This window comes from Panulirus ornatus, chromosome 57 (genome assembly GCF_036320965.1).
Source record: "Panulirus ornatus isolate Po-2019 chromosome 57, ASM3632096v1, whole genome shotgun sequence".
NCBI lineage: Eukaryota > Metazoa > Arthropoda > Malacostraca > Decapoda > Palinuridae > Panulirus > Panulirus ornatus.
Genome location: NC_092280.1, coordinates 14,928,390 through 14,943,747, shown reverse-complemented (window position 1 = coordinate 14,943,747; position 15,358 = coordinate 14,928,390). Strand labels below are relative to the sequence as shown.

At 39.7% G+C, this 15,358-nt stretch overlaps 2 protein-coding genes across 7 annotated transcripts in view; one reads left to right on the top strand and one right to left on the bottom strand.

Annotated features, from left to right (window-relative positions):
* LOC139766194 (uncharacterized) overlaps window positions 1-4,164 on the top strand; it is a 182,180-nt gene extending 178,016 nt beyond the window's left edge. For all 5 annotated transcript variants that reach the window (XM_071694475.1, XM_071694473.1, XM_071694476.1 and 2 more), the window contains one exon: window positions 3,042-4,164. The gene's annotated coding sequence lies outside the window, so the exon portion shown is untranslated. The remainder of the gene's footprint in view (window positions 1-3,041) is intronic.
* The window catches only part of LOC139766195 (peroxisomal N(1)-acetyl-spermine/spermidine oxidase-like), a 139,031-nt gene continuing 124,478 nt past the window's right edge, over window positions 806-15,358 (bottom strand). For both annotated transcript variants that reach the window (XM_071694478.1, XM_071694477.1), the window contains exons 10-12: window positions 12,837-13,024; window positions 12,438-12,567; window positions 806-4,657 (exon numbers count right to left, since the gene is read on the bottom strand). In XM_071694478.1, the coding sequence (XP_071550579.1) occupies window positions 4,520-4,657; window positions 12,438-12,567; window positions 12,837-13,024 (456 nt within the window). In that variant the 3' untranslated portion in view covers window positions 806-4,519. The remainder of the gene's footprint in view (window positions 4,658-12,437; window positions 12,568-12,836; window positions 13,025-15,358) is intronic.

Sequence of the window (15,358 nt, the reverse complement as noted above, 5' to 3'; positions counted from 1 at the left end):
GGGTAAACCATGGAAAGCTGTGTAGGTATGTATATTTGCATGTGTGGACGTATGTATATACATGTGTATGGGGGTGGGTTGGGCCATAATTTTCGTCTATTTCCTTGCGCTACCTCGCAAACTCGGGAGACAGCGACAAAGCAAAAAAAAAATATATATATATATACATTATCCCTGGGGATAGGGGAGAAAGAATACTTCCCACGTATTCCCTGAGTGTCGTAGAAGGCGACTAAAAGGGGAGGGAGCAGGGGGCTGGAAATCCTCCCTTCTCATTATTTTTTTTTAATTTCCCAAAAGAAGGAACAGAGAAGGGGGCCAGGTAAGGATATTCCCTCAAAGGCCCAGTCCTCTGTTCTTAACGCTACCTCGCTAACACGGGAAATGGCAAATAGTTTAAAAAGAAAAAAAAATATATATACATATTATCCCTGGGGATGAGGGAGAAAGAGTACTTCCCACGTACTCCATGCATGTTGTAGAAGGCTACTTAAAAGGACAGGAGATGGGGGCTGGAAATCCTCCCCCTCTCGTTGTTTTTATTTTCCAAAAGAGGAACAGAAAAGGGGGCCAAGTGAGGATATTCCCTCAAAGGCTCAGTCCTCTGTTCTTAACGCTACCTTGCTAGTGCAGGAAATGGCGAATAGTATGAAAAAAAAATATTTTTTTTCTTTCTTTCAAACTATTCGCCATTTCCCACGTTAGCAAGGTAGCGTTAAGAACAAAGCACTGGGCCTCTGAGGGAATATCCTCACCTGGCCCCCTTCTCTGTTCCCTCTTTTGGAAAATTAAAAAAAAAACAAGAGGGGAGGATTTCCAGCCCCCCGCTCCCTTCCCTTTTAGTCGCCTTCTACGACACACAGGGAATACGTGGGAAGTATTCTTTCTCCCCTATCCCCAGGGATGATTGTTGATTTGCCACGATAAAAAAAAATATATATATATGTATTTATTATTCATTATACATACACATAAATGCCCATATATGTATAGATATCAGCATATACACATATACATATATACACATGTACAAATTCATTCTTGCTTGCCTTCATCCATTCCTGGAGCTACCCTGCCCCACAGGAAACAGCATCACTAACCCTGCTGCAGCAAGGTAGCGCCAAAAAAATAAACAAAAAGGCCACATTCGTTCACACTCAGTCTCTAGCTGTCATGTGTAATCCATTGAAACCACAGCTCCCTATCCACATCTAGGCCTGCAGACCTTTCCATAGTTCACCCCAGCCATTTCACACTATTATCCAACCCCAGAACCCCTCCATGAAGGGATTGTGTGGCTATAATTCCGGGTTCCCTTATAGAAGGGTTCCTGGGGCTTCAAAGCTGCACCATGCTTAATAATAGGAATAGGATAGACTCCTCTGAAGTGAGAAGTTCTTTGATGAGACTTTATTTTCTTTCATCAACTGATCCATCATCATTGATACTCTTTACTGGTACTGCTAAGATCAGAACTGTATTTTTATGACTAGAGACTTTGTTATTTTTAGGTGTTGGTGATATAATGTAAGTCAGCCAAGCCAGAAATAAAATTAATGTTCATTTGTACCTACCTTTAATTTACTTGATCAAAGTGGTGTAGTAAAAGTTGATTTTATATAACATCTGACAACAGGAGGTATTACAAAACAGCACAAATTGTGCTGTGATTTTTGTATGCAAGAAGACACTTGTTAAGAATTTGTTTGTTTTGTGTAAAATATTATTGTTATATCTCAATGAAATTGATTATCATAAAATAGTGACGTGAACAGCATTGCCATTTAGTACAAAGATAGATACTTGTTTTCGTGTGGGAATCAGGAGCAGTCATTTTTAAAAAATATGCATGACAGCATAGAGCCACTCTTGGGTTGATGTCGAGAGAACCTTTTCCCAAGTCTGGGAAAAAATTAGGTGTAAAAATTTTAAACTGGGTAGATTTTCAGTATGTGTATAGTAGTGTGATGATGATTTACTCATCACTAGTGAAGCAGCAGAATTTATATGGAGAAATCGACATGAGTGAGTTATACACCACTGTGCTTCATGTTGCCATTGTTTAGCTTCATTTTTAGTATTTAATTTTTTATGTAGCTGCTGAAATACAAGTTGTTTCAAAATTTGTCTTATTTACACTAAATCAATAAGTCGTAGCCTCCCTAGGTATACACCCACTGAACTCCATTGATCAAAAATTTTAGATAAAGTTTTTTGAAGACTAAAGCTTTCTAGAACTGGTTATGATGTCCAAGACCTTAGCAGCCAAAATTGTGAATTCAGGATGCTTTGGTTTTATAGCTCGCAAGTTGAAGCTGTCTGAAGTCCAGTTTTTTGGATTTACACATTCTCTGCTCGTAGCTATTATACTGTGAAAACTGAATAAACATGAAGAGGTTTTTGGATCTTGCACATCTTATATGGAAACTATACTGGATTGATTTTTTTCTTTTTTATAAAACTATTAGATCTAGCCATCAATATCTGTACACTGTTAATGAAACCACCAACTTTTTAAAGTACAAAATGTTTGATAGTGAAACTTGCATGAAAAACTTAAAAAATTTATTTTCATAAGTTTTAAAATATTAACACCTACAGTATTAATATTAATGTTTAGCAATGAAACAAAGTAATAGGTATGTACATGAACAATAAATTATCCAACAAAAAATACAATTAACATTTTTCCATTGGGAATATCTAGTGTATGTTATCCTTAAATGTTTATCATATTATATCTCATGACATTGGATGTTTATAGTGTGCTCTCCCTTTATAAGAAATGCAGAATTGGGGCATAAAGGTATAATACAAAACTGATCCCTTGAATACTGGGTGTGCTGTAGCCAGCAAAATAATCATGTGCAGTTGCATATAACTAATGCAAAAGTGTCCTCAGATGTCCTGTGCACTGTGATACAGTGGTATACCTCATAGCCTCAGAGTATATGAATAGCCAAATTTCATTTTGTAATATCACTGCATGTTTTTTTTTCCCTATCATATATTTCTGGCTAATCATATGCTTTTCTCTCCAGCCCTACCAGTGAAAATAGTCCCCAAGACACAGTATACAGTTTACGATGCAAATGGATCACTCTGACTTAAATTTGGCCACACCACCAGTTTGCTCTCCAACAGTCATATGCTACTACTTATGATATCCTTGAAAATACCAACCAACTCCACATATAGTTTATTAGTTCCCATGTAAGTGTCAGCAAGTGATGATGTCAAGAGCAATTGTAGTTTTACTGTGTACAAGGAATCCTATTCCCTATTGGACTTTAGCTTGTTATGGTAATGACTCCTCCTTCTAAAGACCTTTCTGTTACATCTGTACATGTGTAAATAGCCCTTCTCTGGATGAGTCACTGAATGGTAAGAGAACTTGGCCATAACTGGTGTGTAAAGCCTTTTTTTTTTTATTATTCTTTTAATGTAGTTTATATTATAATGGAGATGAATATAGTATGAATGATTGTAGTAAATTCATTATGTTATCCTTGTTTATACACATAAATACATGTAAATATGTCTTTGTGCATGTGGCCTACATGAATGCAGAAGTCTCTCCCTTTACTGTACAAATAGATGATTACATGTGAGCATACCATACCTTTGTAAATGTTGTGTTTGTATGTCCTTGGTCCTTTTACCTGGATGCATGTGTTGATAACCAAAAGTCAGTCCCGAGTCAAAAAGTTATTACCAGGATAGACATCGGGAAAGTGAAAGGTGAGAAATAATGAAGGATGAATGAACAACACTGAATCAAGGGAAGCTCAGGATTTGAAATTAAAAGATAAGGGTTTGATGGCAGGAGGATAAGTACTTGATGGAGGACAGAAGAGGCATATATACAAGATACAGTAGGAGGTCAATGCTGTACTTGGTCCCTTGGAAAGCAATTTGATTTTAGAGAATTTACTTGCTAAAGGCCACATACATTCATTAGGTCTAAACAGCTGCCACTCTTATAACGTATACATACAAAGAAACATCTTTAATATCACCAAGGAGGACTAATTCTTCTTTCATTTGTATACTTGTGATAAGCACTTATAATCATTACTATGTTTATTCTTATGCAGTGAATTTCTACTGGATTATTCAAAATGACTTTGATATCATTAAGACTGGTAATAAAGCTATGATTAGCATTACTTATTCTTTGACATATATTTGTAATAAGTATGGCAGGAATGATGCAACAGATGAAGTATCATATTCATTAGGATAGTGACTGCAAACTCCTAATGAAACTGAACAAAATGTTTTTATATTTTGCATATTATCATTATTATTATTATTATTATTATTATTATTATGCAATAATGTCATATCAGGCAAAAGTACTAAAATACCTTTCATATGAAAATTTTCTAATACTGGGATAAAATGTGCATTCATAAACTTCAACTGCACTTTTGTGATAATCATAACAGTTCATCAGTATGTAGGACTGGAAGAATATGGGAAGATGCAAGAAAAAGAGCTTGGAGGGTTGTCAGTGCTAATGGGAGAGATGCATTGATTTTGAAGACTTAAGCAAAGAAATGACCCTGAGGGCTTCGCGCTTGCCAGTCTCCATAGCGCCATCAACAGTGCTGTAGCGTGTGTTGTGAGTATGTTCTCCTGCCCACATTACTACCTGCAAAGTTCACACCACTTAATAATAGTATGCTGGACAGAGGATAGAATTATAAGAACTAGTGCATATTTTGTTAATTAACCACTTGTGAATGTGTCATTCTGTTCCTTAGCCCTCTCAATGGACAATTGAATATTTAGCCTGACCCAGCTTGCTTTTTTCATGAACAGTGGGTAAAAAGCACAATTTTTTTTTACATTTTTTGCTTAGGAATTCAGACTCATCTCTTCTTGGTCTAGGATAAACACATTATTTACCAGATTGGACAACCTTAATGATGCAAAAAAAAAAAAAAAAAAATGGAGGTAGAATTCAGTGGTTTGATCAAGTAAGTGATAATAGGGTAAGAGAGATGTGTGGTAATAAAAAGAGAGTGGTTGAGAGAGCAGAAGAGGTTGTTTTGAAACGGTTTGGTCACATGGAGAGAATGAGTGAGGAAAGATTGACCAAGAGGATATATGTGGCAGAGGTGGAGGGAACGAGAAGTGGGAGACCAAATTGGAGGTGGAAAGATGGCGTGAGAAAGATTTTGAGTGATCGGGGCCTGAACATGCAGGAGGGTGAAAGGCGAGCACATGAGGGGGGAAGGGGTTGTTATTTCATGTGTGGCGGGGTGGCAATGGGAATGAATAAAGGCAGACAGTAAACATCTTCACCAAATGGAGTCCTAGCTTCGTCTCTTCAATGTATATCAACTGACTGTTATATTTCTCTCTTGTGTCTCCCCTAATGATGTGATTATTACGCGAAAGTGCACTTGGGAACTTTTCATGTTTCATTTTCCCTATGGACTCGTAGGAATATCTTGATCACACGCAAAATTGTGATCCTTTCCAATATATATATATATTTTTTTTTTCATACTATTCGCCATTTCCCGCGTTAGCGAGGTAGTGTTAAGAACAGAGGACTGGGACTTAAAGGGAATATCCTCACCTGGCCCCCTTCTCTGTTCCTTCACTTCGAAAATTAAAAAAAAAACGAGAGGGGAGGATTTCCAGCCACCCGCTCCCTCCCCTTTTAGTCGCCTTCTACGACACGCAGGGAATACTTGGGAAGTATTCTTTCTCCCCTATCCCCAGGGATATATATATGAGAGAGATGTGAGAGAGTATCATTAAATTTTAGGGAGAATAAAAAGATGTTCTGGAAGGAGGTAAATAAAGTGTGTAAGACAAGGGAGCAAATGGGAACTTCAGTGAAGGGCGCAAATGGGGAGGTGATAACAAGTAGTGGTGATGTGAGAAGGAGATGGAGTGAGTATTTTGAAGGTTTGTTGAATGTGTTTGATGATACAGTGGCAGATATAGGGTGCTTTGGTCGAGGTGGTGTGCAAAGTGAGAGGGTTAGGGAAAATGGTTTGGTAAACAGAGACGAGGTAGTAAAAGCTTTGCGGAAGATGAAAGCCGGCAAGGCAGCAGGTTTGGATGGTATTGCAGTGGAATTTATTACAAAAGGGGGTGACTGTATTGTTGACTGGTTGGTAAGGTTATTTAATGTATGTATGACTCATGGTGAGGTGCCTGAGGACTGGCGGAATGCGTGCATAGTGCCATTGGACAAAGGCAAAGGGGATAAGAGTGAGTGCTCAAATTACAGAGGTATAAGTTTGTTGAGTATTCCTGGTAAATTATATGGGAGGGTATTGATTGAGAGGGTGAAGGCATGTACAGAGCATCAGATTAGGGAAGAGCAGTGTGGTTTCAGAAGTGGTAGAGGATGTGTGGATCAGGTGTTTGCTTCGAAGAATGTATGTGAGAAATACTTAGAAAAGCAAATGGATTTGTATGTAGCATTTATGGATCTGGTAAAGGCATATGATAGAGTTGATAGAGATGCTCTGTGGAAGGTATTAAGAATATATGGTGTGGGAGGCAAGTTGTTAGAAGCAGTGAAAAGTTTTTATCGAGGATGTAAGGCATGTGTACGTGTAGGAAGAGAGGAAAGTGATTGGTTCTCAGTGAATGTAGGTTTGCGGCAGGGGTGTGTGATGTCTCCATGGTTGTTTAATTTGTTTATGGATGGGATTGTTAGGGAGGTGAATGCAAAAGAGTTTTGGAAAGAGGGGCAAGTATGAAGTTTGTTGGGGATAAGAGAGCTTGGGAAGTGAGTCAGTTGTTGTTCGCTGATGATACAGCGCTGGTGGCTGATTCATGTGAGAAACTGCAGAAGCTGGTGACTGAGTTTGGTAAAGTGTGTGAAAGAAGAAAGTTAAGAGTAAATGTGAATAAGAGCAAGGTTATTAGGTACAGTAGGGTTGAGGGTCAAGTCAATTGGGAGGTAAGTTTGAATGAGAAAAACTGGAGGAAGTAAAGTGTTTTAGATATCTGGGAGTGGATCTGGCAACGGATGGAACCATGGAAGCGGAAATGAATCATAGGGTGGGGGAGGGGGCGAAAATCCTGGGAGCCTTGAAGAATGTGTGGAAGTCGAGAACATTATCTCGGAAAGCAAAAATGGGTATGTTTGAAGGAATAGTGGTTCCAACAATGTTGTATGGTTGCGTGGCGTGGGCTATAGATAGAGTTGTGCGCAGGAGGATGGATGTGCTGGAAATGAGATGTTTGAGGACAATGTGTGGTGTGAGGTGGTTTGATCGAGTAAGTAACGTAAGTGTAAGAGAGATGTGTGGAAATAAAAAGAGCGTGGTTGAGAGAGCAGAAGAGGGTGTTTTGAAATGGTTTGGGCACATGGAGAGAATGAGTGAGGAAAGATTGACCAAGAGGCTATATGTGTTGGAGGTGGAGGGAACAAGGAGAAGTGAGAGACCAAATTGGAGGTGGAAAGATGGAGTGAAAAAGATTTTGTGTGATTGGGGCCTGAACATGCAGGAGGGTGAAAGAAGGGCAAGGAATAGAGTGAATTGGATCGATGTGTTATACAGGGGTTGACGTGCTGTCAGTGGATTGAATCAGGGCATGTGAAGCATCTGGGGTAAACCATGGAAAGCTGTGTAGGTATGTATATTTGCGTGTGTGGACGTATGTATATACATGTGTATGGGGGTGGGTTGGGCCATTTCTTTCGTCTGTCTCCTTGCGCTACCTCGCAAACGCGGGAGACAGCGGCAAAAAAAATATATATATATATATATATATATATATATATATATATATATATATATATATATATATATATATATTATCCCTGGGGATAGGGCAGAAAGAATACTTCCCACGTATTCCCTGTGTGTCATAGAAGGCGCTAAAAGGGGAGGGAGCGGGTGGCTGGAAATCCTCCCCTCTCGTTTTTTTCAATTTTCCAAAAGAGGGAACAGAGAAGGGTGCCAGGTGAGGATATTCCCTTGAAGGCCCAGTCCTCTGTTCTTAACGCTACCTCGCTATCGCGGGAAATGGCGAATAGTACAAAAGAAAGAAAAAGATATATATATATATATATATATATATATATATATATATATATATATATATATATATATATATATATATATATGGTAAACAGGGAAGAGGTAGTAAAAGCTTTGCGGAAGATGAAAGCCGGCAAGGCAGCAGGTTTGGATGGTATTGCAGTGGAATTCATTAAAAAAGGGGATGACTGTATTATTGACTGGTTGGTAAGGGTATTTAATGTATGTATGACTCATGGTGAGGTGCCTAATGATTGGCGGAATGCGTGCATAGTGCCATTGTACAAAGGCAAAGGGGATAAGATAGAGTGCTCAAATTACAGAGGTATAAGTTTGTTGAGTATTCCTGGTAAATTATATGGGAGGGTATTGATTGAGAGGGTGAAGGCATGTACAGAGCATCAGATTGGGGAAGAGCAGTGTGGTTTCAGAAGTGGTAGAGGATGTGTGGATCAGGTGTTTGCTTTGAAGAATGTATGTGAGAAATACTTAGAAAAGCAAATGGATTTGTATGTAGCATTTATGGATCTGGAGAAGGCATATGATAGAGTTGATAGAGATGCTCTGTGGAAGGTATTAAGAATATATGGTGTGGGAGGCAAGTTGTTAGAAGCAGTGAAAAGTTTTTATCGAGGATGTAAGGCATGTGTACGTGTAGGAAGAGAGGAAAGTGATTGGTTCTCAGTGAATGTAGGTTTGCGGCAGGGGTGTGTGATGTCTCCATGGTTGTTTAATTTGTTTATGGATGGGGTTGTTAGGGAGGTAAATGCAAGAGTTTTGGAAAGAGGGGCAAGTATGAAGTCTGTTGTGGATGAGAGAGCTTGGGAAGTGAGTCAATTGTTGTTCGCTGATGATACAGCGCTGGTGGCTGATTCATGTGAGAAACTGCAAAAGCTGGTGACTGAGTTTGGTAAAGTGTGTGAAAGAAGAAATTTAGAGTAAATGTGAATAAGAGCAAGGTAATTAGGTACAGTAGGGTTGAGGGTCAATTCAATTGGGAGGTAAGTTTGAATGGAGAAAAACTGGAGGAAGTAAAGTGTTTTAGATATCTGGGAGTGGATCTGGCAGCGGATGGAACCATGGAAGCGGAAGTAGATCATAGGTTGGGGGAGGGGGCGAAAATCCTGGGAGCCTTGAAGAATGTGTGGAAGTCGAGAACATTATCTCGGAAAGCAAAAATGGGTATGTTTGAAGGAATAGTGGTTCCAACAATGTTGTATGGTTGCGAGGCGTGGGCTATGGATAGAGTTGTGCGCAGGAGGATGGATGTGCTGGAAATGAGATGTCTGAGGACAATGTGTGGTGTGAGGTGGTTTGATCGAGTAAGTAACGTAAGTGTAAGAGAGATGTGTGGAAATAAAAAGAGCGTGGTTGAGAGAGCAGAAGAGGGTGTTTTGAAATGGTTTGGGCACATGGAGAGAATGAGTGAGGAAAGATTGACCAAGAGGATATATGTGTCGGAGGTGGAGGGAATGAGGAGAAGTGGGAGACCAAATTGGAGGTGGAAAGATGGAGTGAAAAAGATTTTGTGTGATCAGGGCCTGAACATGCAGGAGGGTGAAAGGAGGGCAAGGAATAGAGTGAATTGGATCGATGTGGTATACCGGGGTTGATGTGCTGTCAGTGGATTGAATCAGGGCATGTGAAGCGTCTGAGGTGAACCATGGAAAGCTGTGTAGGTATGTATATTTGCGTGTGTGGACGTATGTATATACATGTGTATGGGGGTGGGTTGGGCCATTTCTTTCGTCTGTTTCCTTGCGCTACCTCGCAAACGCGGGAGACAGCGACAAAGCAAAAAAAAAAAAAAAATATATATATATATATATATATATATATATATATATATATATATATATATATATATATATTTATTTATTGTACAAAGGCGAAGGGGACAAAGGTGAGTGCTCAAATTACAGAGGTATAAGTTTGTTGAGTATTCCTGGGAAATTATATGGGAGGGTATTGATTGAGAGGGTGAAGGCATGTACAGAGCATCAGATTGGGGAAGAGCAGTGTGGTTTCAGAAGAGAGGATGTGTGGATCAGGTGTTTGCTTTGAGGAATGTATGCAAGAAATACTTACAAAAGCAAATGGATTTGTATGTAGCATTTATGGATCTGGAGAAGGCATATGATAGAGTTGATAGAGATGCTCTATGGAAGGTATTAAGAATATATGGTGTGGGGTCAAGTTGTTAGAAGCAGTGAAAAGTTTTTATCGAGGATGTAAGGCATGTGTACGTGTAGGAAGAGAGGAAAGTGATTGGTTCTCAGCGAATGTAGGTTTGCGGCAGGGGTGTGATGTCTCCATGGTTGTTTAATTTGTTTGTGGATGGGGTTGTTAGGGAGGTGAATGCAAGAGTTTTGGAAAAAGGGGCAAGTATGCAGTCTGTTGTGGAGAAGAGAGTTTGGGAAGTGAGTCAGTTGTTGTTCGCTGATGATACAGCGCTGGTGGCTGATTCATGTGAGAAACTGCAGAAGGTGGTGACTGAGTTTGGTAAAGTGTGTGAAAGTAGAAAGTTGAGTGTAAATGTGAATAAGATCAAGGTTATTAGGTACAGTAGGGTTGAAGGTCAAGTTTATTGGGAGGTAAGTTTGAATGGAGAAAAACTGGAGGAAGTGAAGTGTTTTAGATATCTGGGAGTGGATTTGGCAGCGGATGGGACCATGGAAGCGGAAGTGAATCATAGGGTGAGGAGGGGGCGAAAATTCTGGGAGCCTTGAAGAATGTATGGAAGTCGAGAACATTATCTCCAAAAGCAAAAATGGGTATGTTTGAAGGAATGGTGTTTCCAACAATGTTGTATGGTTGCGAGGCATGGGCTATGGATAAAGTTGTGTGCAGGAGGGTGGATGTGCTGGAAATGAGATGTTTGAGGACAATATGTGGTGTGAGGTGGTTTGATCGAGTAAGTAATAATAGGGTAAGAGAGATGTGTGGTAATAAAAAGAGTGTGGTTGAGAGAGCAGAAGAGGGTGTTTTGAAATGATTTGGTCACATGGAGAGAATGAGTGAGGAAAGATTGATCAAGAGGATATATGTGTCAGAGGTGGAGGGAATGAGGAGAAGTGGAAGACCAAATTGAAGGTGGAAAGATGGAGTGAAAAAGATTTTGAGTGATCGGGGCCTGAACATGCAGGAGGGTGAAAGGCGTGCAAGGAATAGAGTGAATTGGAATGATGTGGTATACCGGGGTCGACGTGCTGTCAATGGATTGAACCAGGGCATGTGAAGCGTCTGGGGTAAACCATGGAAAGTTGTGTGGGGCCTGGATGTGGAAAGGGAGCAGTGGTTTCGGTGCATCATTACATGACAGCTAGAGACTGAGTGTGAGCGAATGGGGCCTTTGTTGTCTTTTCCTAGTGCTACCTCGCACACATGAGGGGGGAAGGGGTTGTTATTTCATGTGTGGCGAGGTGGCGATGGGAATGAATAAAGGCAGACAGTATGAATTATGTACATGTGTATATATGTATATGTCTGTGTGTGTATATATATGTATACGTTGAAATGTATAGGTATGTATATTTGCGTGTGTGGATGTGTATGTATATACATGTGTATGTGGGTGGGTTGGGCCATTCTTTCGTCTGTTTCCTTGCGCTACCTCGCTAAAGCAGGAGGCAGCGACAAAGCAAAATAAATAAAAAATAGAATAAATATATATGTGTGTGTGTGTGAGTGTGAGTATGTACAATGAATGCATATGAGTGGATAGGTCTTTCTTCATCTGTTTCCTTGTTCTAACAATAGAAGACGAAGACCCACAGGATTCAAACAGGGGCATATTTAGGGGAAATAGCGCCTATGGCAAGCACTGAAATTGCGCACCTGTCCATTCATATGACACCAATATTTATCCTTTTTATTACCTCTGCCAAAGAGATCATGTTTTTACTGGCGTTTGTTTGTGAGCAACTTTCAACAAAAGGTATGAACAAACTTTGATGCAATTTTCAGGGAAAGTTAGAAATGACACAAGGACCAATTGATTAGATTTTGGGAGTGATCCAAATCATTGTCTGGATCCAAGACACCATTACGCCACTGGTGTCCCCCCTTCAAGTGGTGCCCAGGGCACCTACTCTACCTGCCATACCCTAGACTTACCATCTTAGGATGCTCAAACATTTAATATTTGTTTAATTTAAATTTCTAGCAGTCCATGGTATACTTTAGACACATGGGAGATGTATAATTAGTAGGTCAGAAATGTGTTGATGAATTATTATTACGTGACCACGGTTGGTCTGGCAAAATGGTTAATCCGGCAAGGCTTTGGAACCAAGAGTGCCAGAAAATCGGTGGTGTACCTGTAAATAAATATTATATGTATTCATACTTATTTCTTAAAAGTATTAAATTCAAAGAAATATAAAAAGGGCTAAGCCTATTGTGTAAACTCACTATCTTTCCGCTGGAGTTGAGAAGTGGAGTGGCCAACTGGTCATGACGATGTACTCCTCCTCTATCCCCAGCCACAGTGATGAAGGAAGAGTATGATCCCAGCATCCAGGGATTGCTGCCCCACCTTGTCCTGGAGATAAAGGTGAAAAAGTTGGCAAGGTTTAAAAGCCTTCATTTACACTGCCAAGCAAGAACTATTTACTTTCTCAGGTTGATAAACAGTATATCTTCTGGGCTTATAACATCTCATAACTGCCCATAGCATTGGATTAAAGATTCAAATGGAATCATGATTTTAAGAATCTCATTATAAAATGGACATAACCAACTGACACCATGGATATTTCAAGTGAACTCTAGCCAGATCATATGAAAGTTTATGATAAGTATGTGACTTGCCTTCTGAAGAAGTTGGGTTGAGTGATGTTCTTTCCAGTAACTCTCCTAAGTAGGTACAGGATATGCTTCTCAACAACAGTTTCTGGCAAAGACTCCATGTAGGTTGAATTATCTCCTGTGATAAACATTTGTAGCACTGCTCGCTGCTTATGAACACTGAATGCGCTCGCGATGCCATACAGCCATGACTAGGACAATAACATACAATGCTGAATACAAATATTTTTCACAAGTATAAGTACTGTTAGCACAAGTGTAAAAGAAAATATTACATGATCTCTCATACCCATGATGAACTCTTTTGGAACACAGTTCTAACATTAACATACAATATGTAAATTTGATATTACTTTTACTTTGTGGTGAACAATATAATGCACTGAAACAATGTTGCTCTAAAAATTAAAAACAAATATGTTGCCCTTTGAATAAGTGGTCTTGTGACTTGGAGTAAGTGAGCTTGGGAAAGAGACTTGTGTGAAGAAATACCAGGAGAAATGAATGAAGAATGGCAAAGGTGAGAGTAAATGAAGCATGGGGAGTGGAAGAGGAATGGGAGGTATTTAGGAAAGTAGTAATGACATGTAAGAGATGCATGTGGTATGCAAAAGGTGAGAGGTGAGCAGATTAGAAAGGGGAGTGGTGGTATGAAGAAACAAAGCTGCTAGTGAAAGAGAAAAGAGAGGTGTTTAGGTGGTACTTACAGAGAAGGAGTGCAAATGATTGAGATATGTATAAGAGAGAGAGACTGCAGGTCAAGATGATGCAGGAACTGAAAAAGAGGTCACATTAGAGTTGGGGTGAGTATCAGCAAATTTAGGGAAAATAAGATTTTTTGAAAGGAGGTAAATAAAGTGTGAAAGACATAAGAACAAATGAGAACATCGGTGAAGGGGGCAAAAGTGGAAGCAATAAAAGATATTGATGAAGTGAGGAGGAGATGGAGTGAGAATTTTGAAGGATTGTTAAATGTGTTTGAAGATAAAGTGGGAGATGTGGGGTGTTTTGTTCGAGGTGGTATGCAAAGTGAGAGAGTCACCGAGAGTGGCTTGGTGAAGATGGAAGAGGTGGTGAAAGCGTTGCATAAGATGAAATTTGGCAAGGCGGGTGGGGTGGATGGTATTGCTGCTGAAGTTAACAGGAAAGGCGGAGACTGTGTTAATGATTAATGGGTAAGGATTTTCAGTGTATGTATGGATCACGGTGAGGTGCCTGAGGTTTGGCAGAATGCATGTATAGTGCCATTGTTTAAAGGCAAAGGGGATAAAAATGAGCATTCAAACTACAGATGTATAAGTCTGTTGAGTATACCTAGTAAGTTACATGGCAGGGTATTGATATTGAGGGTGAAAGCATGTTCAAAGCATCAGACTGGGGAGAAGCAGTGTGGTTTCAAAAGAGGCATAGGATGTGTGGATTACGTGTTAGTTTTAAAATATGTGTGAGAAATATTTATAAAAACAGATGGATTTGTATGTGAAATTTATGGATCTGGAGAGGCCATATCATAAAGTGATAGAGATGCTTTATGGAAGGACTTAAGAATATATGGTGCAGAAGGTAAGCTGCTAGAAGCAGTGAGAAATTAATATCAAGGGTGTAAAACTTGTGTATGCCTAAGAAGAGAGGAGAGTGAATGTTTCAGAGTGAAGTTGGTATACGGCAGGGAGTGTGTGATGTTTAATTTGTTTATGAATGGGGTGGTATAGGAGGTAAATATAAAAGTCTTAGAGAGCTGGGCAAGTCTGGGGATGAGAGGGCCTGGAAAGTGAATCAGCTGTTGTTTGCTGACAACACAAGAATGGAGGCAGATTCAAGAGAGAAATTGCAGAAGTTGGTGACTAAGTTTGGAAGAGTGTGAAGAAAGAAACTTGGGAGTAAACCTAAATAAAAGCAAGGTTATTACATTCAGTGTGGTTGAGGGACACTTTAGTTGGGGTCTGAGTTTGAATAAAGAAAAATTGGAGGAAATGAAGTGTTTTAGATATCTGGGAGTAGACTTGGCAGCAAATGGAAGCATGGAAGTGGAAGAATGTGTGGAAAAAGAGAACATTATCTGGGAGGTTAAAAATGGATATGTTTGAAGGAATAGTAGTTCCAACAATATTATATGGAAGTGAGCCATGGGCTATAGATAAAGCTTTGCAGAGAAGGGTGGAAATGTTAGACATGAAATGTTTGAGGATGGTATGAGGTGGTTCAATCAATTAAGTAATGAAAGGGTAAGAGAAGTGTGGTAATTAAAAGAGGGTGGTTGAGAAAGCTGGAGGGTGTGTTGAAGTGGTTTGGATGTATGAAGAGAATGAGTAAGGAAAGGTTAACAAAGAGGATATATATGTCAGAACTGAAGGGAACAAGGAGAGAGGGGATGGTGTGAAAAAGGTTTGGAGTGATCAGGGCTTGAACATGCAGGAGGGTTAAAGGCATGCATGGGATACAGTGACCTGGAACAGTGTGGTATACTGGGGTCATCGTTGTCAATGGACTGAACCAGGGCATGCAAAGCACCTAAGATATACAAT